General features: G+C 39.4%; 3 protein-coding genes across 6 annotated transcripts in view; all 3 read right to left on the reverse strand.

Annotated features, from left to right (window-relative positions):
• Nucleotides 1-2014: 2014 nt before the first annotated feature.
• LOC121912509 (cytochrome c oxidase subunit 6B1-like) lies at nt 2015-6282 on the reverse strand. Its single transcript, XM_042434646.1, has 4 exons — nt 6175-6282; nt 4539-4661; nt 2873-2973; nt 2015-2184 (listed from the first exon to the last, which is right to left on the reverse strand). Exons 2-4 carry the CDS (start codon nt 4642-4644, stop codon nt 2131-2133), a joined length of 261 nt encoding a protein of 86 aa, XP_042290580.1. The 5' UTR covers nt 4645-4661; nt 6175-6282; the 3' UTR covers nt 2015-2130.
• A 2643-nt stretch (nt 6283-8925) lies between these two features.
• Nucleotides 8926-14077, reverse strand: LOC121912508 (C-type lectin domain family 6 member A-like). Of its 2 annotated transcripts, XM_042434644.1 has the most exons (7): nt 13883-14077; nt 13277-13399; nt 12938-13027; nt 12276-12440; nt 11501-11652; nt 10864-10988; nt 8926-9457 (listed from the first exon to the last, which is right to left on the reverse strand). In XM_042434644.1, the coding sequence occupies exons 1-7, from the start codon at nt 13944-13946 to the stop codon at nt 9307-9309; spliced, it is 870 nt and encodes a 289-aa protein (XP_042290578.1). In that variant the 5' UTR covers nt 13947-14077; the 3' UTR covers nt 8926-9306. The 2 variants fall into 2 exon arrangements, with proteins under 2 accessions (XP_042290578.1, XP_042290579.1); XM_042434645.1 differs by lacking the exon at nt 13277-13399.
• Nucleotides 14078-15199: 1122 nt separating this feature from the next.
• LOC121912483 (neuronal pentraxin-1-like) overlaps nt 15200-26726 on the reverse strand; it is a 29088-nt gene continuing 17561 nt past the window's right edge. For all 3 annotated transcript variants that reach the window (XM_042434599.1, XM_042434597.1, XM_042434598.1), the window contains 4 exons: nt 21852-22605; nt 20175-20425; nt 17613-17792; nt 15200-17432 (listed from right to left, as the gene is read on the reverse strand). In XM_042434599.1, coding sequence (XP_042290533.1) covers nt 17223-17432; nt 17613-17792; nt 20175-20425; nt 21852-22605 — 1395 coding nt within the window. In that variant the 3' untranslated portion in view covers nt 15200-17222. The remainder of the gene's footprint in view (nt 17433-17612; nt 17793-20174; nt 20426-21851; nt 22606-26726) is intronic.

The raw sequence follows: 26726 nt of genomic DNA on the forward strand, positions 1-26726 counted from the left end.
ATCTCGCTGGCGACCTTGACTGGCTGACTAATGCTGCTGCTGATGCTGCGGATGCTGATGCAACGCGGCCCGTTACTGGGGCAACGGGTCATGCGGTGCAGCTTAGATGATGCTCCAGATTACTTTTCAGACTTTTTCCTCTACATATGTGTAAGCAAAGATCCATATAAAGTCCATATCATAACATGTGAACTCAAACCGGATACATCAGGTGTCAGATAAAGCACACACTGCAGTTTCCATTGTCAGTTCTCATGATTTACTCGTGACACAGTAACAGAAGTCAGCTGATGGAGGTTTGTGTGAAGTGATTATGCAATGAATTGAGTATATTTCTGCTCTGTCTGCATGAGTTTTAAAAACACTTGATCACAGACATTTTAACTGTTTCCCAGCAGGACTGATGACTCAACTACACAAGCACCCTCATGTATTTGTTTTACGCTTTTATTTAGAAGTGGTGCAGTGTTGAGGGGTTATTTGCACTTTTTAGGCTTTTTTTCTTCACTCTCGATGCTCTTTTAGACCCAGCACTTAATATTTACTGAAGTTTGTACCTCAACATTGTCATTCTGTTTATCAAAATTGTAATTTTACTAGCTGCTACGTCTGTCTACCCAAAATTTACTGTGTGTCCTTAGCATGTCTCTCCATGGAAGAGGGAGAGCTCTTCTCTCGCTCTACATGGTTTCATCCGTTACCACGTATCTATGTGGAGGTTTTTCTTCTTTGAATCAAGAGTAAAAACGTTGGCAGATCTGTGATTCAGCAACACTGACCAGACTTTTCTGTTAGTTTCTCCTCATGCACATTTCATATCCACTTAACCTGGAAACTGAAATACAACGTAAAACATGAAAATGTATAAAATGATCAAAGAAATAATGTGGAAGAGAATTTAAATCTGTGTGTTATAATTATGATCACTGTATTGTGTCCTTCATGTGTTACATGTACAGAGGCAATGTATTGTTTTATTTCATCTTTATTTTTAGTGAGTCTTTATGAGTTAAAAAGGGTAATAAACTTATGCTTCAGCCTTTACTTTTTTTTACAGTATTTAGAGAGAATATTTCTTGAGTTATCATAAGAAATTATGCACTGAATGTTTTCTTCTATTAAACATAACATTTTGTATACGTGTAAATGTTGTAAATAAATATGATTTGGTATATATGTTTTTTAACGGACCAGAATAAACAAATGAAATGAAAATATGTGAATCTTTGGCATGCATCAGCTAAATCTGGCAAAGCCATTCCTCCCATCTCCATCATTTGGTCCCCTTACTGTTTTCTTGTTACAAACAGGACAAATACAAGAAAATAAACTATTCCCACATTAACATCTAAGAAACAAAAGCAGGAAACTAACCAGGCCTTTACATGTGTCTACTCAATTGATGAAATGACTTTCATCCCATAAATCTCCATCCAGATGTACTGCAACTTGTAAAGCTGTCAACGTGAGTAAAAGTGTTCTTTACAACTTGCTCATTAAAGAGAAAAGAATATTTAAAAAAGGTGCAAAATACGACATTCAGCCCCACTAGATGTCGCACTATAGCACCAAAGACAACTGTGCGGGTCGTTTTCTTGATAAAGATAAGAAACAAAAGCAGCTCCTGAGCCGACATATTTTAGTGAACTGTTTAGCTGTAATTTCAGAAAGCTCGTGACCCAGCCGCCATGTTGAAAATGGCCGGGAGGAGGACAGCGTGGGACTCAAATGCACCAATAGGCTCTAATTACAACACACACACACACACACACACAGAGGGAGTGCGACTTCATTCTCTGCTCAGGTAGCCGTTACTCTTATATATCTTTACATAACAAATAGTGTTTACTGATATCTAGTGAGGCTGAATGTTGTATATCAGACCTTTAGCGACACTGTGGAGACTCTGCACTCAGCTTCTTCTTGTCCAAAGCTGCTGTTCAGGTAACGTCTCCACACTAAGTTTTCAGCATTAAAACAAACTAAAGTATAAATCAGAACAAGTACAACAGTGTTCACAGTAACATTATATAATTTATTTAGTTGCTTCTGTACAGGACGAGCAGAACGCTTCACATTAAGATATTGAGGTGAAGAGAGTAAAGGAGGGACGGAGAGGAACGTGACCGTTCAGATCTTCCCGGGGAAAGTTCCCGCCTCCAGCTGATCATCCCATTTTTGAACCTGCGTGAGAGAAGCAGAGAAAAAAGATGAAAAAGAAATAGAGATACTCATGAAAAGGAAAAGAGATCACTATTGGAAATCAAAAAAGGAACACAGGTTTCTAATATACAGCGGACAGATGATAACATTCTGTTATAGGTACACAAATATGAGGAAAAAGACAAAACATTATTCTATCTTGAGACAAACGTGTGTAGCAGTTGTTAATTAATTGTCTCACAAGAAAAATCACTTTCTGAGCTGGACTGATGATCATCTGCTCAGACTGGGAAACAGCAGCAGTCTGTGGTTTGGAGGTAGGTGGAGATACGGCCAAATTACTTTAATCTCTTTTTTTCCCCCCAAGTTTTGGGTCAATTTGCAGTTTTAATCACTTTTTTCCCTGCATAAACACAGGATTCAGTGTGATCAGTGTGTAGAGTCTTTTTCCGTCCGTCCTTCTCGTAGATACAGTCGTGAAAATCAGATAGTGAGATACAGCGAGAGGCCCCTTCAGTGTAGCAGCTGCACATAGAGAAACTTTTCACTGCACAGTTAACAGGACTCTCATGACTCAGGACGTCTAATGTAGCCTAATGTAAGCTATTATCAACATTAGTTTTGACTAGAAGTAACCTCTCTGTGCAAAAATGTGGATGAATGAATAGGATTTGTCGCCCTGCTCTGGTATAAAGTTGTTACTGCATACCCAGCTCATGGGGCAGAGGCTCTTGTAGACCCTCTGGTACCACTGACAGGGAGCCGTGTCCTGGTCTTTGGCGGACAGAGCCTTGTTACATCTGTGGAAATCTGCAGACGACACAGAGAGAGAAGGAAGAGCTGTTGGAGCAGGAGATAAATGAACCGCACTTATTCCTGACGAGGCTGCTGATCAGAGCGAATCGTTAGTCTGCAACTGTTTCTATAACTTTTCTGTCACTATGACAGTTAAATTCAATATGGAAAATTTACCTGATTATGAAATAACTGACAACCATTTCTTAGCAGGTCTGAGGATAAAATTATTCTAATTAATTACATCCTTCAGGTTGTAATCACACACTTTTGGAACAGCTGTGTTTAGTCTATTCTATTAACATGTCAGCGGTGTAACTACGTTTATTTTAAAAATCAGCAGTGATCAGGTCTGAAGAAGAGTGAAATAGTGATGTCATCATTTCAAATAGGGATTAGCTAAAATGCTAAGCTAACCTGTCTCTGCAATGTCATCTCTTTATGTACCTGAATCTCAGGGCTGTGCAATATGACGATATACTGTATATCATGTGACGATAGAAAAACATCTATCGCTTCATATTATGCTCTACTGTTTATTTCATTGTGATGCAAATAACACTCTTTATGGCAATTTTTTTGCACGGATTACATTGATAAATTACTCTTCTTGGCCTTTTAATCAGGAAGCTTTTATTGCACTACAGTAACATAACGAGTTTAGTTGTCATCAAGTCTCCACCGCTGTCTGTCTCTTCTCTGCTGCACTGCACACACACACGGAGGCCTCAGCCCCGCCCGCGCTGAGGAAGAGCAGAGAAGCAGCGAGACGACGACCAGAAATGACAGAAAAACACAGTACAGACTGTCTTTATTTATAATATTTACCAAATATATGTGCACTCGTTTCATTTCGGCTCAGTGTGAGAGAGTCTCAGCTGTCATTTATAGTCGTGCTGCTCTCCTCTGCTCTGTATGGTTCGCGGCGGGCGGGGCTGAACCCTCCGTGTACGTGCAGCTCACACAGGAGAGACACTGAACCAGGTGAAGTACTCGAGTTGATGACGACTACACTTGTTATGTTACTGTCAGTGCAATAAAAGCTTTGTGAGTAAAAAGCCAAGAAGATTAATTTAATATAATCTGTGCAAAGGATGAAGAGACAACAGGTGGGGAGCATGAATTAAAATGTGTAAAATGTGCTATATCAGGATAGGTGTTGTTATCAGGATATGTGATTTTGGTCATGACGTCCAGCCCTGATGTATCTACATACATGAGCTCTGAATTATTTTCTCTTTGCAGCCAAGGGGTACAGGGTGTAAAGGGTGGGAGGGTTTGGGCTGTTTCTGATGCTTAATGATGATGCTTAATGTAAAAACCCTACACAGGGATGTTGATGCAGTTTGCATTGCTTACTGGTTTAAATTCACTTTAGAGGAGTCAATCAGTCTAAAACCTTGTGATAAGCTTTTGTCTGACCTAAACTAAATAAGTAACACCTGCAAAAACTCTCCAGAAATATTAGTTTTCCTATTTACAGATCAATTGTGAACAAGTTATATGATATCTATACGAGTCTGTTGTATTAGATCTGTAACAGTGCACTTAATTTTGAGGCTGTGAGTTGTCATGTTTACCCAGATAGTTCTGGTAACAGTTGCGTGTCTGGTTGGTGTTGGGGAAACGGGCATCAAATGGAGCCGTCCTGTAGTTCTTGATCTTCTCCTCGATCACGTCAGACATCTTTAGTTGCTGGAGATCTGCAGAGGATCAACAGAGTGAATAACTATGAACTGAGATCACACTAGACACAGTAGAAAAAGACAGTAGTTCTGAATTTGATACGTGATTTTTAAAGTGGTGGAAAGTGACTAAGTACATCTACTCAACTACTGTTCTGAAGTACAATTTTGAGGTATTTGTACTTTACTTGAGTATTTTGATGCTACTTTATACTTCCACTCTACTACATTCATTTAACAGCTTTAGTTACTTTTCAGATGAAGATTTGACACAATGGATAATATAACAAGCTTTTAAAATACAAAACATTGTTAAAGATGAAACCAGTGGTTTCCAACCTTTTTGGTTTCTGACGTCTTATAAAAAGCAGTGTGTAGTCGGGGTCACATTTCACATGTCTATGAGTTGTTAACAGCTCCACCAAATAGTGATTTTTCCCTCTAAACTTCTCACATGCTTTCATTTCAATAAATGTTCAAATGATCCAATATTTCAGCAAAAATCAAAGATTAGAGAGAAAGTCTAAAAACTGAAATCAGATTTGTGTATCAGAACTTTTTCTTCTTTCCTCTCCCATTAATCATCTCACGACCCCTCAGATTTATCTGCTGACCCTTTGGAGGGGCCCGACCCCTAGGTTGGGAACCACTGGACTAAACTAGCTAACTGTATATAAAGTAGTTGAAACTAGCTCCACCTCCAGCAGCTACAACAGTAACATGCTGCTCTAACGCTGATGTTTCACTATTAATAATCTAATGATGTCATATATAATAATATATCAGTCAGAGGGACCAAACCACTATTTTTACTACAAGCTGATAATAATGTACTTTTACTTAAGCAGGATTTTTCCTGCATGACTTTTACTTGTATTTCAGTATATCTACATTGTTGTACTGGTACTTTTACTTCAGTAAATGATGTGAATACTTCTTCAATCTCAGATTTATTTTACCCCAGAATACACAGTAAAGGGTTGAGATACACAGTTGAGTGTATCAGTTAATAAACCTGGTTATTTGCTCTGTTTAAACTATTCTTGGTGACTGTTTTGTGAGCCGAATTTACCAGCTGACTTTACTGATTAACAAGAAACCTTCAAATCTGCTCTACGAGTTACAAGTTTCGCATCAACACTGGAAATATGAAGAATATCGCTTTTCCCAAACGGAGTTCAGCAGATATCACGTCCTTGTTTGACATGTAGCAGGTTTGGCTAGCGTTAGCTCAATAGCCGATCATTTGTAACGTATAAACTGACTGTTCAACCGACAACAAAATGACACCAACTGTTATAATTATAAGTTTGATCAGCGATTATATTAAGTAACGTAATTTAAACCCATTCAGCTGTCAATGAATTAGCCAATACACCAGTGAGCGTTTTTTTTTTTACATATACCGTTAACCTTTCTGTCAGAGATACGACATGAATGACAGAAGTAAATATATTACAAAACTCATCATCAACAACGTTACTAGTAATAAAGCAGGAAATATGTGATATTTCTGAAAGAATCGGTTTACCGTTCACAGATAAGATCCGCAGTAATCCCGATCCTCCGGTGTCCTTTGGTCTGAAGGGTTGCTCACTCGAAAGGCATGCCGGGAAACAGACGCGGCCCTTCGGCTAATGTTTGAGACAACACCGCCACCTGGTGGACACACGCGGAGGTGCAGAAAACTGCAGCCAACAGGTAAAAGATGATATCAAAGCACAATGAGCACATACTGTACTGTACAGACAGGTGACAAATTAAATGACAAACCAACATAAAGTGTTTTAGAAAGGTGTTGAGCCACCACGTGCCAGCAGAACAGCTTCAACAGAGGGATGAACACCATTTTTCCAAAAGAATTTCCTCATTTGGTGTTTTGATGATGGTGATGGAGCGCTGTCTAACACGTCAGTCCAAAATCTTCCATAGGTGTTCAGTTAGGTTGAGATCCGGTGACTGTGAAGGCCATAGCATATGATTCACATCATTTTAATACTCATCAAACCATTCAGTGACCCCTCGTGCCCTGTGAACTGAGGCATCCTGGAAGAGACCACTCCCATCAGGATAGAAATGTTTCATCATAGGGTAAAGGTGATCACTCAGAACAGCTTTGTATTGATTTGCAGTGACCCTTCCTTCTAAAGGGGACAAGTACACAACCGTGCCAATAAAATGTCTCCCAAAGCATAACAGAGCCACCAGATCCCCTCACTGTAGGGGTCAAACATTCAGACCTGGACCGGCTTTTCCTTTAATTTGTCACCTGTTTGTAAATCTAGCAGCACTGAGCCCAGACATAAAACTGATGAAAGTGCAAATTAAAGAAATGAGCACATATACAAACAAATAAAATGCAAATAGAAAAGAAAGAAAGAAAAATAAATATATATATATATATAGGCTGTTGTATATATAATACAATAGCCATAAATTCAACTTATACTAAGCTTATACATATTTACATCAGTTTTTGTAGACAAAGTTTTCCCAATATTATAATTTATAATACACATACATGAGTGGCAAAATATTAGGAACATTTTCAGTGTAATACACCCCAGAACACCACCCCCACCACCCACTACAACCTCAACAATAAACATAAAGTAGAATTATCACCTTTCTGACAACGTCAACAAAAGCTGAAAATGTATAAGCTTTGTAAAAGATGGCAGAGCCGGTTTTTAGATTGCATTAGATTTGCAGAGGTGTTCCTGATAAAGTGCTTGCTGAGTGTATGTGCTCATATGCACAACATTTAATGGCAACATAAAAATAATGTTATACATCACCTGATCTACATTCTTGACTCTGTAAAGAAATCTTAACACAAAGTCTACTGAAGAAGTTAATTAGTTGAGCTTTATTTATTCAGAAAGTGTCATTAAAATAAAGATCTCCATTACAAGAGAGAACAAAATTTCCCTTCGATGGAGTGTGTCTTCCTCAAGCTTGGGTCCTCTACCAGAGGCCTGCTGGGAGTTTGAGGGTTCTGCGCAGTATCTTAGCTGTTCCTAGGATTGTGCTCTTCTAGATAGAGACCTCAGATGTTGTACCTGGAATCTGCTGGAGCCACTCTCCCTGTTTGTGGGTCACAGCCACCAGTGCTCCAATTACCACCAAGGCCCCACTGTTGCTTTTACTCCCCACATCTTTTCTAGCTCCTCTTTCAGCCCTTGGTATTTTTTCGAGCTTCTCGTGCTCCTTCTTCCTGATGTTGCTGTTGCTTGCTACGTCTATCACCACTGCCTTCTTCTGTTGTTTGTCAATCAACACGATGTCTGGTTGGTTAGCCATCACCAGCTTCTCAGTCTGGATCTGGAAGTCCCACAGGATCTTGGCTTGGTCATTCTCAACCACCTTAGGAGGTGTCTTCCATTGTGACCTTGGGACCTCCAACCCATACTCAGTGCAGATGTTCCTGCCAGCCACTTGGTTATGGCGTTCCATGTACGCTGTTCCTGCCTGCATCTTACACCCTGCTATTATGTGCTGAACTGTCTCAGGACCATCTTTGAACAGCCTGCACCTGGGGTCCTGTCTGGTGTGGTAGATCCCCGCCTCTATTGATCTTGTACTGTTCTTGTGCTGCCATGATCAGTGCTTCTGTGCTGTCCTTCAGTCCAGCCTTTTCCAGCCACTGGTAGGATTTCTTGATATCAGCCACTTCTTCTATCTGTCAGTGGTACATGCCGTGTAGGGGCTTGTCCCTCCATGATGATACCTCCTCCTCCTCCTCTGCATCATCAGGTTTCTGCTGCCTGAGGTATTCACTTAGCAGCTCATCTTTGGGGGTCATCTTCCTGATGTATTCCTGGATGTTTGTTGTTTCGTCCTGGACAGTGGCTCTGATGCTCACCAGTCCTCGGCCTCCCTCGTTCCGCTTAGCGTACAGTCTCATTGTGCTGGACTTGGGATGAAACCCTCCATGCATTGTGAGGAGCTTCCTTGTCCTGATATTAGTGGCCTCTCTGATTTTTTTTTTCCAAGTTTTTTTTTGTAAATATGTGTGTATATATATATAATGAGACAATATAGTCCCAAAAAGAAGTCAGTCTGAATTTTTTTTTGTCAAATTTCTTATATATTATTTTTTATTGTATGAGACAAATGTTTTATATCACTTCACCACTTACATTGTTCAGACACTATTATAATTTTTTGTATTTGTATTTCCAGTTAGTTTTTGTTAATATCCAATTTTGCACAATTTACCTGTATCTCTAATATGATTATTATTGTTTTATTATTAATTAATAATACAATTATGCAAACATCTATTATTTAATAATTAATAACAATAATACATTTATTCATAGAACACTTTTAAATGATTTATAATTGATTGTGTGAAGCTGAGGGATTTATTCATTAAAATAGTAACAACATTTAGTGGAGTTTGAATGAGGAATCAGTCCTGCAAAAAACAAACAAACCAAAAAACAAACAAACAAACAAAAAATAGAAAAGTTAAACACAACACAACAAATCACACAAACAAAAACACAAATCAACAAGAATGATTTTAGTGATTAAAGTGTTTTATCACTAGAATAAATACATTTAAATCAAAGGGGAAGCTGTTTTACAGTCTTATTCTGTGTGTTTTGCTTCTTCAGATATGATCTGGAGTTGTTTGAAGCTGAATCTTCTCCTCTCACTGCAGAGTACTTTGTCTCCTCTCACAGATGCTCCTCAGCTGGCTGGAACATTTGGAGACGAACCAGGTCCTCCTGTAGTTGTCTCCCGGTGTGAGTCGACCACACAGCTCCCGTGTGTCTGTTTTATCAGGCTCACGCTGCCAAAACCTGCAGAGATGAGGAGCAGAAAAAAAACAAAAAACACAAGCTCAGAATTTCATCTGTTTCCATGGCAACCACTACTCCTCTATATGAAAATACGTCATAAAATTAAAACAGCAGCCCCAACGCTTATAATACCCTCTGATTAAAAATGAGATGATTCTGTATCATATTAGTTGATAATGTGATTTAAATTCTTGATCACAGTAAAAGGAAAAAGTTAAAGTCAGTTTAAAAAGAAAAATATCTGCTTTTAAATATCACTTGTTGCTTGAATTAGTAGTCGATGTGTTTTTCTTGTCATCTTTGCTGTCAAATAAAGGCAAAAATGCTTGAAAATATAAAAATAGAAGAGTGAAAAAGAGCAAAATCTTCTAACTAAACTGAGAAAAACTGATCAGAATCAGCCTGGACCGGGTCTGATTTTAATGCTTTTTAGTTTTGGATATTCCACAGTTATTATTCTTATTTTATCAATTAACAATAGTTTCCTAAAATCGATTTCCTGATGAGAATATTTTAATTAAAACCAGCTGCAGTGCACAACAAGCGATTCATTACAAAATAAAAAATGAAAACTTCAATTTTCTGCATCAAAGGTGACGATTATCTGACGAAAACAAAAAAAATCTGTGAATGGAAAAAACAAAACTTAAAATAAAAATCACCAAAATGAGCTTTAATGGAAAAAAAATAAGCCAACAGTTAAATTTCTTTTCACTGTGACTTTCAGATTATTTTTTACTTTTATGCATCAAGGAAATGATTCAGAAACCATCTTTTTGCATATTTTTCATCATCTGTGCTCTGTTTTTACACACATATTCACACTCCATCAAACACATTAAATTCCTTTTAAGAAAACAAGATCTGTAAATATTGTATTCTGTATCAAAACAAACACATTTAACAGAAGAATCCATAAAAGTCTTAAATCCTACCATCTTTAAGTTATGTTTCTTATCTTTCCTTCTTATTTTGACCTCCTCATGATGTATTTTTCAGTGTTATTCCTTCTTAAAAATAATGTGCAAACTCCAAATTCACCTGTTTTTATTCATAAATTTATTTTTATATTTGAACTTTAAACAAATCAACCTGAACAGACTCAATAACTTTCCTCTCTTGTGTGCCTGCTCATATCTTATACAGTATATTCGTATATTTGTTATCTTCATAAAACAGATATTTCACCCAGGCTCAGGAGTCACTCGTCTTATCTTTCCATACTTGTGTCTCCTGACTTGTGATCAGGTGACATGTGACCAAAGTCTGACGAGCCTCAGGAGAAGAGATCATGCGGCTCATCAGCTCACGAGCCCCGTTTGTCCCTGCTCAACCCTCCTCCTCCTCCTCCTCCTCCTCCTCCTCCTTCTCACCCCCCCCCCCCCCCCCCGCCTGTCATTACTCACTGTGGTCCCTTCTCCATCAGGGATCCGTCGCTCCACTGCCAGCTCCCGTCAGCACTGCTGCTCCTCATGCCGAGCCAGTACGAGTCTCCCTGGCTCAGACTCTGAGCCGTTTTCCACAGAAACACCTGAGAAATAAGTAAAAAAAAAGTCAATATTTTGTACAGTTAATCCCTAACCTTCTTCTTCAGACGTCGTGTGGCTTGTTAAGAACAAAATCGAGGACATAAACAGTGTTTCATGTACAGTAAAACAGTGAAAGTCAAAACCTCAGATGACCTCTGCTCCTGCAGACGTTTCCATATTTCATAGAGGTCTTAAATCTATTCTTAACCTCTCTCTCTGATGGTGTGTGTGTGTTTGCGTGTGCCAAAATGTGTGTCGTGAGAGCTGATATTTCAGGAAGAGCATCTCAAGTGTTTACAAGTGGACAGATGCAGAATATATCGTTAATGAAGTTTAATTTAAGACAGATTAAAAGAAGGTAATAGATTTGAGAGTTGTTGTTTGTAATATAAAGAAAGAAATAGACTAAGTACATGTATATGGTAGAATTGAAATGAATTAGGGTCAATATAATGAAAAAAAAAGAAGCTGTGATATCTGAGCAGAACAGAAACAAGAGCGTGTTTGTGTTCACCTGCTCCTCTTCTGTCCTGACTTGCACCACAGCGCCTCCCAGTGCCATGCAGCGGTACTGGCTGCTGATCCAGTCGGCTCTGTCCTTACTGAACAGAAAGCATTTCTCTCCTTCTGACGTCCAGCCGGCCGGACACGGGCTGCACTTTCGCTCTGAGTGGAGAAGAGGAATGAAGACAGCAGCTGAATGAACTCATCTTCTCCTCGTGACCTTTTTTTTTTTTTTCACAACAGAAGCCGGGCTCAGTTTACAGCAGTGATTTGAAAATTTCCAGCTATGAAATTATCTCGATGTGACTGTTTCTAACCTTCTGAAGTGTAAATACATACAAACAATACTTGCAAAATGCTTTTTCATATAAGTGTTATTAGACAAGAGCATATTACATAGTTGCTTTACTTTAAAACTGTATTTTGGGATTTAATGGATTCAATCAGCACAATAAATGCATTCATAGAAAAGACAACAAAAGACTGAGTACCTGTTATCTGATTTGAGAACTTGCAGCTCACAGCGTCGTGTTTGAGCTGATTGTGGTTGGTGCACTTTTGCAAACCATTATGCAAATCAGAGCAGCTGGGTCAAACAATTTTTGCAAATAATTAATCTGTAGATGGTTGGTTGAAGCTACAGCATGACTGGAAGTTCACTTTTACAGAATTATAGTGTTTATGTGTCTAAATCCAAGTATTATCCCCCAAATAAATCCTTGTTCACACACTTTCCCAAAATACCTTCACCTCGCACACACACACACACACAAAACACATCTCACCACCAGTAGTGGAGTTGCTGACCGGGCAGTACTGGTTGAGAGCAGGATACTGGGAGAACAGGAAGCGATATGACTGGTTGAGCTTCTCCAGTCTGTTCGTCAGATCTCTCACTTTGGTTTCCCGCAGTTTCGACTGCGACTGGAACACCAACGTGATCTGCAACACTGTGGTATCAAACGCCAACCAGAAAGACAGAAAAATGACATACAACAATGTCCCATCACCCGTTTCCATGGATACAGGATAATAAAGGATGTGTCGGGGAGAAAACAAAGCAGACTGACAGAGGTATAAAAAAAAGATGAGGCCGTACAGAAGAAACATAGAGAGTTAATCCTCTCTGTAAACCTTCAAATGAAGACATTCATTCTAAAATAACGGCTGCCCTGGATTCTGACAATACGTTAGCTGGCAGGATGATTAAAGAATATTCAGGATTTCTCAGGATTCAGAAGGATCAACACCAAAAAAAAAATCATCAGTTAATGGCTACTGTGAAATATTAGCTTTTGAAAAGCATCATTTTCACCTTTTTTTTGCCCACAAAACACTAAAAAACCCCAACAATGGCTCGATCCCATTACCAGGTATCATCTGTGTGTATCAAAAGTCTCCATTGTTGCACAAAAACTATTCAACGAACATGAAGTGAAGCACTCACAGCAGAAAGTCAGCAGCAGAGTGATGATGGTGAGCAGGAAACAGAGCAGGGAGAAGTAGTGAGCCAGCTGTGTGTACTGACTGAACCAACCTGAGAGACAAAACAACAGAAAAACACTGAATACTCCTCAAACTGCTACTTCAGAGCGAGCTGACTTATTACAGTGCTGTAAATGTTCATAAAGGGTCAGTTCACCTAAATCACAAACCAATAGAAACGATGTACAATCCAATACAACAAGCATAATAAATCTTCTCTTTACAAAGCTTCATACATGTAAATAAAGGCCTTTTTGCATTAGATTCTGCTGAATCAGTGTTTTTATATTTTTACACTTACCTTTAACAGACTCCAGCCATGGTAAGTCTTTGGGTTTTATTTGCTGAAGTTTTGAGATATCTACCACCGCCTCCCCTCCACAGCGAGGTCTGTAGATTATCCGAAATAACCGGGACATTGTTTCTGGAAACAAACATTGAAACAGTTGTATAGGGTAAGTGGTAGATGTCTCAAAACCTCAGCAAATAAAGCTGAAACATACTGTATGTGGATGGTCAGCACCACGAGGGATAGGTGAGAAAATGTATATTTACATTAAACACAAAACCTTTAAACTAATGGATCTACAAGGCACATCAATGAACTTATACACTGATGTAATGAGTAAAACTTATCCAAATAAATGAATACAGAGCAAAAAAAGCTTATAAAAACTCTGTTTCCAATATATAGTATTCTTCTTAAAGCCATTGACACAATCTATGTAAGTAATTGACCCACTGATTCACATAAAACTGCCTAAAATACAAAAAAAATGTGCTTTAAACTGAACAGCGGTGGAAAATACAACTATCTTTGAGTGTAATTTTCCTTTAAAAAACATAAAAAATGTATAAAAGTTTAAGCTGATACATGAAAACTTTTGTTAAAAAGGTAAAACGTTACTTTTGTCTGCAGGTGTTTGGGTTTTTTCTTCCTCCAGCAGAGTCGATCCATTGCTCACTCCCATTGTTTCATCCAACAGAACACCAACAGCCACTTATTTTTAGTAATTATTGCATCAGCGCGTAATAGTTCCCACTTTTATAGTTGCGTCGATGAGGCTTCATATAAAGTTCAAATACATGAAATCCTACATGATCCCAGAGCAGGTAAAGGAGAGAATAGTCTGGTTAGTAAATGTAGAATTGTATCTCATATTAAAATACTGGCTCCTCTGCAACTGTATGCAAAGCAGGACTGTGTGTGATAACAAACCAGCCTGTTGGAAAGAGTTCAGCAGCTGATGTACAGTTACAGCCATCACGGGAGTCTCTTTGTTTTATCTCAGTTAGTTAAAATACAAAAGCTCCTAAAATACAAAAGCTCAGACAATTTCTTAGTGTTAGTTGCCAACAGTTTATATAGAGGCTGCTGATCTTTAAAAGATAAGGCTGGCAATTTTCTATATTTTTATTATTGTCAACAAAACCTCTTTTGTTGTCCAAAAACTATTGAAAACATGTCAATGTTTTTTTACCGTGACACGGTAGTTTGTTTCGAAACAAATAGCAACTAATAACAGCAACCACATTTGAGTCTCTGGAGAGTAGTTCTGTGTAGGGCAGACACCACTGAGCATGTGCGGGAACACAGTTCTGTTTACAGAGCTTTGCTAGCTTGTTGCGCTACGTATCACAACCTCTTGACTTTGTACTACGTTATAAATGTCTCAAAGAACTTTAGTGCAATGTTGAGGGGTTGTGATATGTAGCGCAACAAGCTAGTGAAGCTCTGTAAACGGGACGGCGAAAGAACAGGTCACCCAGTGCAGCGGTGTGGCTCATTCATGTGTTTTAAATCGTTTTTGGACAACAACGGAGGTCTACAGCACAGAGGAATAAGATATATCAGACTTTGGATACACACACAATGCTTGTTAGTAGATCAATTCATTGTTGGTTTGGCTCTGAACATGAGATTTATTGACAATAAGAAAAATATAGAAAATCACCAGTTAGCCTTTAACAGTAATGAAGAGTATCTTCTAAAGTATAATTCAACCAAAATCATTTTACTTTTTAGTTATTGTTAGCTAACTTCAACTCATTGATATGTTAATGTTGTTGCTAACAAATAATACAAATACAGTTGTTGAATTGCTATTTGAGCTGCATTGTATCAGTGACAAACCATCACAACACAACACGTGCAAAGAAATTAGTTTGTAGCCCAGTTTGAATTCATAAAATATTTTATATAGTTTTATTCAAAACCCTGACTTATTTACAAATATTTGACAGCGTTTATAGTGCATTTCTTTTTTCCTCTTCCAAGTTTTACAATTCAGTTTATAGTTTTGGCTTACACATGAGGGAGGGACAGTTGACTGAACACACAGTAATACTTTGTATATTTACAGCCAAAGACACAAGAACAATCGAAACAAAACAAAAAAAAAGATAACCTATCAAACATTAAAATGTACACCAAAGGCGAGAATAAGCAAGTCTTGTATTTCTTATTTTCTTTTTATAAACATTCAGTTTACAGACTACACAGTTCATTAGGAGGAAGGGGATGTATGAACCGAAGTCTATGTAACAAAAACAGGGGAAACAAAATAGGATACAAAGAAAGAAAAAAAAAAACATGTCACGCGCATTTGGCCCACTATCATGAGAAGAAAACAGGAGCATGGTTTCAAAGTGCTGCTCGTCTTGGCATTACAGTCGAAGGAACTTTCGTGGATATTTACAGCTGTAGCGCGACACTGTCGGGATGATGTGGTCCTGATGCTGAGAGATTCTATCACCATGGCAACCCCATTTCACTACCAATAAAGAGTTCAATACAGTACGAGGGACTCTGAGTTTAACTCAAAGGGGATAGGGTTATAATAAACATATAACCCACATAGAGTGGGTTGAGAAAGTGCTATGTACTTAATTACTTATTTACAACGTGAGAAATACCATAATAAATCCTTTAAATAATTAAAAACAGACTATCTGATATCATTTACATGTACAAAACCCTTTTTTTTTGTTATAAAAACTTGAAAGTGCACCTACAGACAGTTAACAATGAAGAACCTTTCACCTCTTCATCTCCTTTGAGCAGGTATGAGTGTGCGTATGTGTGTGTGTGTGTGTGTCGGTGTGTCTGTCTCTGTCATGTGGTTAAAGCTGGTCGGACTGGTGCGAGCACAGAAATAGGCAGGATCAGATCAGTTGACCGCAGTTAAATCCCACTGTAAGCCACCGGCTGCTGAGAAGACATCAGCATTACCGCGGTGACACGTTGACGGACAGTTAACCTGCGCCGATGCAGTCAGGTGGCTCGTGGCCGCAGTCTGTCATGTCTAACGCTGAGCCGTGGCGCTATTATGTAACGCCTGTTTGACTTTTGAATAGAGACACAGATCCGCTTACACAGAGAGACACAGAAAATTTAAAACATCATACTCAGTCCTGCATTGATAAAATGCAACAGTTATGAAGAAGACATAACACAAGTATTACATATTTTTTTCTGGATGCCACAAAAGCAAATTTTGTTTTCTTTCCACAAAAAGAGTCTGTTGTAGAGTTTTCAATATGAAATACTATTATAAAACAGCTAAAATCTCAATGTGCAAAAGTGACTTCATTATGTTGTGCTGACTGTCACATGAAAATAAACACTTGAAAGCAACATGAAGGGACAATCATGGCTCAGGGTCTCCGTGTGGCTTGATTTAAAAGCGATCCTGTGCCTTTTAGTCACTCTTTCACCTTCTGCAATGTTTATGTTGCTCACATAACGAGCAAAACAAAGTTAGTGCAGGTGAGCTGATGTCAGCAAGCAACCTTTGGACTTGTTCTGATGGAAGGAAATCCTATTATGTTTGTTGGATCCCTCAGAGCGGCCGCAATCATGACCACACAGCCGGTAAATCCAAAGCCCTTGCGCTCTTTGGAGTCTTCAAAGTCGACTTGCTGAGAGCATTGGAGCGAGGAAGTTAGGCTGTAGGTGGAGAAGGCAGAGAGATCGGACAGGAATGGCAATATATATATATATATATAAAAAGCTAAATGACTCCTTGCTCTTACTGTTGCTCATGGCTGTATTTGTGTTATTAAAGTTCTGCAGACCAATATGACGAAAAACCAGAGCAAACGATGAAATGAATTATTCCCCCCCATCTTTCATTCATGACGGAATCACATTTTTCCACTCTCCATCCATTTTTTTGACACAGTCATATCATCAGTTACATGGGATGATGCCACAGCGCTGGATGCGGGGGTACCAGTGTCCATACTTAGTGGCAGGGGTCAAAGGGGAACTCGGTGAGCCTGCCGTGGAGCTCCAGTGATTCCTGCGACCAGGACATCACGTCACCAACGAGGTGGCCTCCGCAGGTTGCCTGGCTGTAGATCTCATTGGGTGTCAGGACTCTGGACCAGAATTGGAGATCTGATAACTCTCCCATGAAGGACTGAGTGACGTCAAAGCGGCCTCCCATCGTGTCCTGTGGAGAGTGGACGAAGAGTTTGTGTCAAGACTGTTCTGATGTCACCTGAGCTATACAAATGTCTGTCAAAGGAATGTCTGTCTGACAGTGTTGGTATATAAAGTTAAGTATAAGTTCAATATTTTGCACATTAACTGTACACATCTACAACATCTGTCTGTATACGGTGTGTCTTACCTGCTCCTGCCCCAGAATAAAGGTCCCTCCTGGTTTGATTGGGTGCCAGGCTGAGAGGTTTTGACCCGAGCCTTTCTTCACCCCGTCCTGGTAGGCCTCCCAGACACCGTCGCGTGTCGACCACGTCACGCAAACATGATGCCACTTCCCGTCTGTCATGGTGATTGGCAACGTCACCGCCTAAACACACAGGTGGAGAGAGACAGAAAGAAGAATTTTGAGAAATTTTGGTTATTGGGGGAGAAGAAGTAAATCTATCCTGTATTTCACAAGATGAAAGAAAAGCAAAGATTTAAGAATTTTAGAAAAAATGCATGTAGATTTGTGTTGCAGAATATTATTTTTCTTCTTTTTCGTCCCATTAATCATGTCACAACCTCTCAGATTTTACCTTGTGACCCTTTAGAGAGGTTCTAACCAAGTGGCAACCTCTGGGCCTGTAAAATGAAGCCAATGTGGAGGTGGCTTGAATGGCCACTTGAGGCTCCAAAGACCCCCATGTTAAAATGCCCAACTTTACAGCAGAAATAAACACGTTTACAGCCTGGTACAAAAAATGGTTTTGGTCTCTGTAGCTAATTTCCCCTTTCATGACAACTGTACGGGGGGTGAATTTTTTTATAACTCACCCGTTTAAACTTTGCCTCTAATTTTTTTTATCTGAATAAAATCTTTGTATTGTTTTTAAGCTTTTGCACAAGGTTCAACAATTTATGAGCAAATGCATCAAATGCTGTGTGTGATCTTTTACTTATCTTATTCATATTATCAAAAGAGAAGCTGTACATGCATCAATCAAGAGACTTAGTTTGTGGTAGAATATGGGGATAATTGAGGCCTGACCTTATGATTTAGGACATGTCATCATTTTGTGACAACAAAAGTACAGACTCCTCCACTCTGACCTTGCATTTCCCACCTTTAATTGCACATAGTCACTGTACAGAAACCTCTTTTCCTTTTCCTTGTATTGTCAGGAAAGAAAAAACTCTTCATCCAACATCACTGTACCGAAGCTTTACATGCGCGTATTCACTGCTGTGGGGAAAAATTGGATTAGCAGAGGAGAGAATCTCCACTCTGCTCCTCCTCATAAACTCCAGAAAATGAATTAAAGACATTGATTAAACTGTATACTGCAGATCGTTTAATTGTGTCATTGATTAGTTTGATGACTGCCAATTGTGTGACTCACAGAAAACAAACATGACAGTTTATCCCTCCTGGTAATGTCACTCCTACAAACAATTAGGTCAATCAGTTAAGATAATCAGATTAACTTTGTTGAATTAAGCTTTGTTGATTTGTTGAGCTCACTGCACTGCAGTACTGGGGCAAGAGAGGGAAAAAGACAAACATCTGTCTTCTGTTTCGGGGAAATAGGTATCAGCCTTTCAGAGAATGAATGATTAGGAGGTTAATAGAATAATTGAATAATCTGACGGTTGACAGTCTGTGTACAAATTAATTATGTAGAAGTGCCTCGTTAAATCATAAATTGTCATTCAAAGTGACATATAAACAATTTTTATAAAGACAAAGTTAAATCTACAAAGTGCTGTAAGTTAGAGCTTCTCAATCTTTTCTGGGTGAAGCAACAAAATGAATCGAAAGCTTCTCACTGCATATTGTAACGTTTCCTTAACTTCTCCCTCATATTCTGGTGTGTTTTGCCCTTAAACCTCAGTGGTGCCTCTGTTTAATTTGCAATGCCAGCCACATTATGTTTTATATCGGCATAATGAGAAAATGTGGTGTCTAAATGTAACTTCTAGTAGACAGGGTCGCTGTGCATGTCAAGTTCAACGGTGACTGAGAGCATGTCACGGTCATGTGTACTGAACTCCTGAGCCTGAGGTTGCTGTCCTCTCCTTGTAGCTCTAACCTCCACTGTTGAGGTGATGCTGTCCCGTCAGTCTGAGCTGTGACCATCAGACTTCACCATCTGCTAGATTAGTAACACTGGCAGTTGGTATCTAAGGACACTGGTCTCCTAAAGCTGAGAGAAGCAGCTTTTTGACTGGAAAATCCCTCTATAAGAACTTCATAGAGACCATAAACACTATATACCAGTGTTTCCTGTACCAGAATCAATAGGAATGACCCAAATGGCAACTACCACGGCTTGACGGTGAAGCCAATATGGAAATATTTTAAAGTTAGCTACCATAGCTAACATTAGCGCAAGTGTGCACTGTTAGGTGTTCCCAGTAAGCTAGTGTTAGGTTTGGTCTGAGGTAGCGGGACGTGTTCCCAGAGCGTGAAAGACAACACCCCACACTCCTTATTTGGAAGGTCCTGACTCCAAACAGAAAAGATGGCGTCAACCATAAGCTGCAACTCTGGACTTCAGACTGGCTCCAATGCAAACCAGTGGGTGACATCACACCTCCCTATGTCCGTCTTTATATACAGTCTATGGGCTCACCACAAGAGGAGCTGTCTTTTACTTTAATTATTTCATTTGTAAAAGCTTTAACAAAGAGTTCCTAATCTGTATTTTTCTTCATTTTGTGATGGTGTACATAAGGAAACAGATGCTACAAATATATATTACATTACCTTGTCATTGATGAGCAGCTCCATAGGGTTGTTGCCCCATTCAATGAGCACCAGCTCATTAGCTTGCCCAGGTACGGCGTAGGAGAAGGGAGTACCAATGCCGGGACCCGCTCCTGCCTTCAGCCGCAGGCAGATGGTCAGGGCGAAGATCTCGTTGACCACCGACCGCTTCATCCTGGCATACATGTAGTTGGTCCTCATGGGGAAGTCGAGCAGGAAAGCGCTGGGACTCTTTAGCTTCTTGTGGGTTCCTGGTGAGATGAAGAATGCAGAGTTTAGATTCAAACCATTCATTTGTATAGATGAATCTGAGCTATAGGTGGAAGTAAACAAGCTGGCATTACTGTGGTGGTCCGTATCAGACTCATGTTAAGTTACTGTTGATGAAAACCCAAGATTTCCTGCCACGTTTAATATGAACATCCGACATTGTAACATCATATATATGACTGAAAATAAGGAAAAACATAATAGTTCCCCTTTAATAAAGGGTCAACAAAATTTGGTCCAGTTTTAACAGACAGCCAGACATTTTTTCTGTTCTGTTCTTTTCTGCTATCAGATGGTGAGCTATCACGCCACTGATCTCTTGTAATCTTGGTACTAGTGTTACATTTACTGGCCGTAATTTAGCTCTTATCATTTTTATTAAATGATGCATTTTATCCGATAACAATGCAATAAATCATGGAGTTTGATGATTTAAAACACAAGCTGGCAACTAATTCCTTCTGGCTTAAATTAGCTACACAATGCAGCACTTTCATTGTGCAGTGTTTAACTTAATCAAAGTAGTTTGATCTAAATGTAATCTTTAAGTAATCAAATTATATAGTTGAAGTTTAAACATAATGGAATGGGGTTTTAACTACATAAATGTAATTTGTGATCATTAATTAATGCAGAATTGCAATGGCTTAAGTCCAACTATCTTTTTTTAAACAAGCACAATCACACAGTCTTTATAAAATATTCCTTATGATTGTAATATTGTTGTTATTCTTCACCTCCAGTCATTTTGAATGTGTGTGTTTGTTTTTTCATTTGAGGGTTTTCCATTTTTAATTACATTCAAGTCACAGAAATAAACCAAAATGAATCCAAGTCTTATAAACCTATTCTTTCTGGTATGCAGTAAAGTCTTTTTTTTTTTTTTTTTACCCATTTTGCAAGATATAACTGTATTCCTTCAACCAAATAACGGAAGTAACCGGAAACCCTCTTGGTTTATATAAAAATCTGAAACATTAGAGACTGAGTCATGTATAAAAGTACAGTATGAGCCTGATAAGAAAATGTTTTGTTTGGTTGTGTTGTAGCTACGAAATAAGAGCAAGGAAATAATTCAATTTTCAAGTTACAGGAACTACAATATAGGTTAACTATTACATATTATATATTAAATATAGAGGTACAACTAGACTACATTAGGTCGACTACACAGATAATTTGTTACACTGTCAGGACAGAAGAGACTTCAAAGTGTCTTCAGATATTAGTAACTGACGTGCCAGGTGTTTGATTTCTGGATTGTATCAGTAAACTGTGACCTTTTTCCGTGACTTGAATGCATTCATCACTGCACAAGTCTCAAATGCAAAAACAGTGATTACATGAGAGGCACAAACATGGTGTGTGTGTGTGTGTGTGTGTGTGTGTGTGTGTGTGTGTGTGTACCGTGGTCATTGTTGCCGTGGTGCAGTTGGCTGAGCACTGTTTCCAGCTTGTGTCCCGAGCCCCGCAGACTCGTCTCTTTACTGCTGAAAGGCAGCCGCAGTGGGTGATGATCGCTGCCGTGATGGTTGTCATGGTGGCTGTTGCCGTGGTGATTATCATGGTGGTCATCGTGGTGGTTGTTGTGGTTGCTGTGGTGGGGGTGATGGTCACCGTGATCATCATGGTGACCGCTGCTGTGGTGACCATCGTTGTGGCCGTGGTGGTTGTCGTGATGGTCGTCATGATGGTCACCATGGTGGTTGCTGTGATGGCTGCCATGGTGACTGCTGTGGTGCCGGCTGTGGTGCAAGTCGTAGTGGTGGTCAAAATGGTGGTCGTGATGCCGATTATGGTGACTGCTGTGATGGTTGTAGTGGTGGCCACTGGGGTGGTTGCCATGATGGTTTTCGTGGTGGTCGTCGTGGTGACCAATACCATAGTGGTCATCATGGTGGTTGTCGTGGTGGTCATCATGGTGGTCGTCATGGTGGTCGCCATGGTGGTCGCCATGGTGGTCGTCATGGTGGTCGTCGTAGTGGCTGCTGCCGTGATGGCCATCGTGGTGGTCGTCATGGTGATCTCCATGGTGGTCGTTATGGTGACCGTAGTCATGGTGATCCCTGTAGTAGCTGTGCAGCTGCTCCTCCAGAGCATTGATCTTCCGCTGGAGGAGTTCTCTCAGAGAGCTGGAATAAGAGCTGGAGGAATTCCTCGCCTGCAGACACACACACACACACACACACACACACACACACACACACACACACACACACACACACAAATGTCAGGATTTCTCACCGCTTGAATAAAGTGGAAGAACCAAAGGGTCCAACTCTGCTCCATCCTCTCTTAAAGGAATTTGTCATCCTCTCCTCTGGTCAGAGATACAGGTTTCAACAGTTTTCATTTATTCCATGTTCAATAAGTGCTTTTAATACTGATACATTATAAACTGCCTCTCGTTTTCTCACACAGCTTAGCACTTTATTTTTCTTGACTTACAGACACCTTTATTTTATTCTGAATTGTGTGCATAGTATCAGCACTTTTTATGTCTTCAGTAGTCTGATAGTGTTTTATTGTGTTTATGCTTCATGATTTTGTGTTTTCATGCTGTCTTGCTGCAAAAAGTATTTCCTCTTGTGTGACAATAAAGATATGAACTGAACTGGTGGGATTTAGTAAACAATTAAATATAACAAAAACAAATTAAATGATGTAATTTAAAAGGATAAAAAAAATCACTTGGTTATTCATTTGATTATGTTTTTTTTAATAATTTAGGATTGAAAGTTGACCTTTAATGCTTCACTTTGAAGCTACCATAGTTAAAGTGCTATAAGTGAAATAATAACAGCACATACAACAACACTGAGCGTGGCTGTCAACAGAGATTTTTCCATGACAACCGAACAAACTTCATCTACGGATGAAGACCAAGCTAGATGCTCCCATGAGATGGGATTGTACTTTTTCCCACAGTCATAGATCAACAGTCAACCTTCAAGACCTGTCAAATTAAACAAGCTCTGAGCTGGAAGAAAGTGACTAACTTCAGAAATCACTGAAGAGTCAGAAGTGAGATTTACAGTAAATTCAGCAGTGAACAAGGAAGAATTGCTGTATGACATTTAAAGTTGGAAGGGAATAGCTTCTGCCCCTCCCTTCACATCCTCCTCTTTCCTCTCCCTTGCTCATCCTCATCTTCCTCAACAGAAAATCCGGCTTTGTTCTCTGCCAGCGCACGCGATTAATAGCCTCGTCAGGGAGGATGAAGCTAATTGAAGGTGAGGCTGGTTTGCGCTCTTCGGCGCGTGGCCAGAGGGCTGGTGGCGTAGACATCCTGTTAGAGGAGGGAGTGACGGAGGGTAAATCCTGGCTCCGCTTGTGTTTTGTCTCACACCTTCGAGTGAGATCGAAGGGGATTTCTGGCAACACTTTCCCTGAGCGTAGCCTGAGCCCACCTGCACTGATAATGAGGCTTTCACAGGCCGGCGGGCAGCAGGGTTTTTAGTCTTGCAGTGTGACACCAGCGTCATGAAAATGTTGTAGCACAAGTGAGTCTGCAGAATCACATGTATGGCTGAACCTCTCCTCCAAAGAAAAACAACACTATAGGTCATAAATTCAGTCACCAAAAACGACCTATAGTTACGTTTGAGCGACAGACTCCGTCTAGCAGCCGCAGTAAGTGCAGATGATGTCAGTATAAGTTGACTTCCTTATGTTATACTTCCAGTCAAAATGTTTCACATATTTCAACGTGTTATGCAATGTAAACAAATTAGAAAAGACTGGGAGAGAAATAATAACAGCTACAAAAGTTCTCTTTGCGGTGCTTTGTTTCAAACTAAGTTAAAAAGTGAAAGTTTTTTAGATGTCTAGATTACATATAATCATTGTATAGTCATTCATAAGCTGTTGAAACATTGTTATGTAACCCAATTGGCTGGTTAGAAGCTGAAGTTAAAGGGATTATTCTTGGCTGTCAAACACAGGAGGTCCTGATAGCCAAGACAAAGTTTTAACCAACAGCTAGACATCTTTTGACCTGCAAATCACCATAACAATGCTTATTGGGCTACAATAGCTGGTAACAATGACTGAAGTTTTGATCTGCTTGAATGATCAAAAAAAGTTAAGTGTCGCTCAGACTGCAACTTCTTCAAATCCTGAAGAAGCTGAAACATCTTTGCTTTAATTTATGACATTTTCAAGACAAAACCAAGTGTCAGAAACTTGCTTTTGGTAAAGTATCAGCTCAGATACTATATATACCAAACAGGAACACGTACATGATACATGCACACCCGACAGGAAGGATTTATTTCAACAAATATGGTAAAGAAAAACTAAACTGACAAAGGCTGAATAATTTGTGTCACTGTTTTTCAATCTCTAGTTAAATACCGTATGCTGCTGTCTTGGCCTGGTTTCCTTGGGGGGAAGTTCTTTAATCTCTATTGGATTAACTAGATTGATAAAACACTAAATGAATACACACATATAACAACATCGTGATGTGGAGATCTCTCTCAGAGACCTTCCACCTCTTCCCTCGTGTCCCTTTCCTCGAGTAATCTTTACTCACCTCACTCCATGTGATGGTTAGACTCAGGGGTTGTTTAAGGTCAGGGGTGAGGGCTAATCAATTTAGAGCGGCTTCCTGTTTGGGCTTAGGGCTTGGCCACTGATAGGAGAGAGATTGAGAGCCGGAACGACTCAGAGAGGACATTAGTGTCCATGACTCTGAGACAACAGTCACAGAGCTGTGATTTTGGCTCCTTGGATGGTGTGTGTGCCTATAACTGTTGGGTGGATGTGCGTGTGACCTCTAACTTTTGAAACTTACATCAAATTTGGCGTGTTTTATTCTACAACAGCCAAAATTCTATAAGAAATAACATCACCTTTTAAAAATCTAAACATTTAATACATAAAATATATAGTATTAATCATAAAAATTACCTTTTAATGCAGTGAAAACACACAGTATCCTATAGGTTACTGACTGCGTGTTCATGAAACACGTCCTTTTTATTGTATTTTGGCAGCGAACACCACTGGCAGCTGATTTGGCGGCTGAGCCTTAATGATATGACCTAAATTAAGTCAAACATTTGTTAGGCTTCTGCCTCCCTGCAGACTGTTCAGCCTTTCTCTGCAGACACATTGCTAAGCATTTTAAAATATTTGTGTGGTACATTTTCCATCAGAGCTTTATCGCTAAGAGAAAATGTTTCATTTTTATTATTAAATGAGACAGTGCTGTGACTTGCTTTTCCCCGCAGGATTTCTATACTGTAAAGGAATTAAAGTTAAGAAAGAGAAAAAAAAACTCATGGAAATGATATAAATGTTAATAGAAAAGATGACCTGATTCCTGTTTCTTCTTTTGTGAATTCAGCATAAATCATAAGTTAACAATAAACGTTCATTTAATCAGATTGTTTTCAAAAATATGCACTTTTCCTTCATGCTGTGAAATTTTGTGCTTCTCTTTCTACAGCCAATTTAGTTAACGGCTGTTTTAAAAATTAGCCAGTATATTAGCCTGGAATGGTAGGATCCAACACAATCTCTAGCAGACTTGACCTTAGTTAATGTACCCTTAGTAGGTGTTTTAATATTATTTAGTCAGTTAGATTTAATTCAGCCTTTAAAATGAGTAAAATTAATATTAGACCATGGGGTTACATCCTGAGGCTGTCAGATAAAATGGCTTGTAAGCTGGTGGAGAGCTATTATTTTATTCAGTCCACCCAGCACTTAAAACTGACCCTCTTGTCTGGCTGTGGTAGCTGATATGAGTGAGAAAGTCAACACTGAGGTTTTAATTTAATTTAATACACGCAGCTGTTAGGGTGGACTTAACTAATGAAAATACAATATTGTACTTCTTTTGCATTTCTTCTCCACTATGTTGTTACAATTAAGTATTTAATTTGGCTTCTATACTTATGATCATACCTCCTACCGTCAGTAATTATAATTGAATGACAATTATTGACACTATATGAAGTTTATAGACTTATAAACAAAGTTTGGGAACCAAAGACCAAGCCTTGTACGCATCTCATTTCCGCACCACAGGGTATTTAAACACACCACATCCGCTCCTCTCCCCTTTGTCTCAGCTTGCAAGTCCCTCCCGACCCCTCCGCTAACTTTTCTCTCTTCTCTGCTTGAACACAGGAACAGGGGGCTTCGTACAGATGCCAGACCATCGAGACAGCCCCACCCTGAGTCTCAACCCCCTTGTTCCCACTTACCTCCCTGACGTCGACGCCTCTCCTTACATCTATCACTCTCCTATCCGCTCCCTCCTTCCCCTCT

The sequence above is a fragment of the Thunnus maccoyii genome, chromosome 15 (genome assembly GCF_910596095.1).
Source record: "Thunnus maccoyii chromosome 15, fThuMac1.1, whole genome shotgun sequence".
Classification (NCBI taxonomy): Eukaryota; Metazoa; Chordata; class Actinopteri; order Scombriformes; family Scombridae; genus Thunnus; species Thunnus maccoyii.

Excerpts from the sequence above, each read along its gene's own strand:
- LOC121912509 (XM_042434646.1), bottom strand. The coding sequence starts at position 4,644 with ATGTCTGACGTGATCGAGGAGAAGATCAAGAACTACAGGACGGCTCCA. Across the intron at positions 2,974-4,538 it reads CTGTTACCAGAACTATCTGG|ATTTCCACAGATGTAACAAG; the intron begins GTAAACATGACA and ends TGTCGTCTGCAG. Across the intron at positions 2,185-2,872 it reads GCCTCTGCCCCATGAGCTGG|GTTCAAAAATGGGATGATCA; the intron begins GTATGCAGTAAC and ends TCTCTCACGCAG.
- LOC121912508 (XM_042434644.1), bottom strand. The coding sequence starts at position 13,946 with ATGGGAGTGAGCAATGGATCGACTCTGCTGGAGGAAGAAAAAACCCAA. Across the intron at positions 13,400-13,882 it reads CCAAACACCTGCAGACAAAA|AAACAATGTCCCGGTTATTT; the intron begins GTAACGTTTTAC and ends GTTTGTTTCCAG. Across the intron at positions 13,028-13,276 it reads ATGGCTGGAGTCTGTTAAAG|GTTGGTTCAGTCAGTACACA; the intron begins GTAAGTGTAAAA and ends TTTGTCTCTCAG.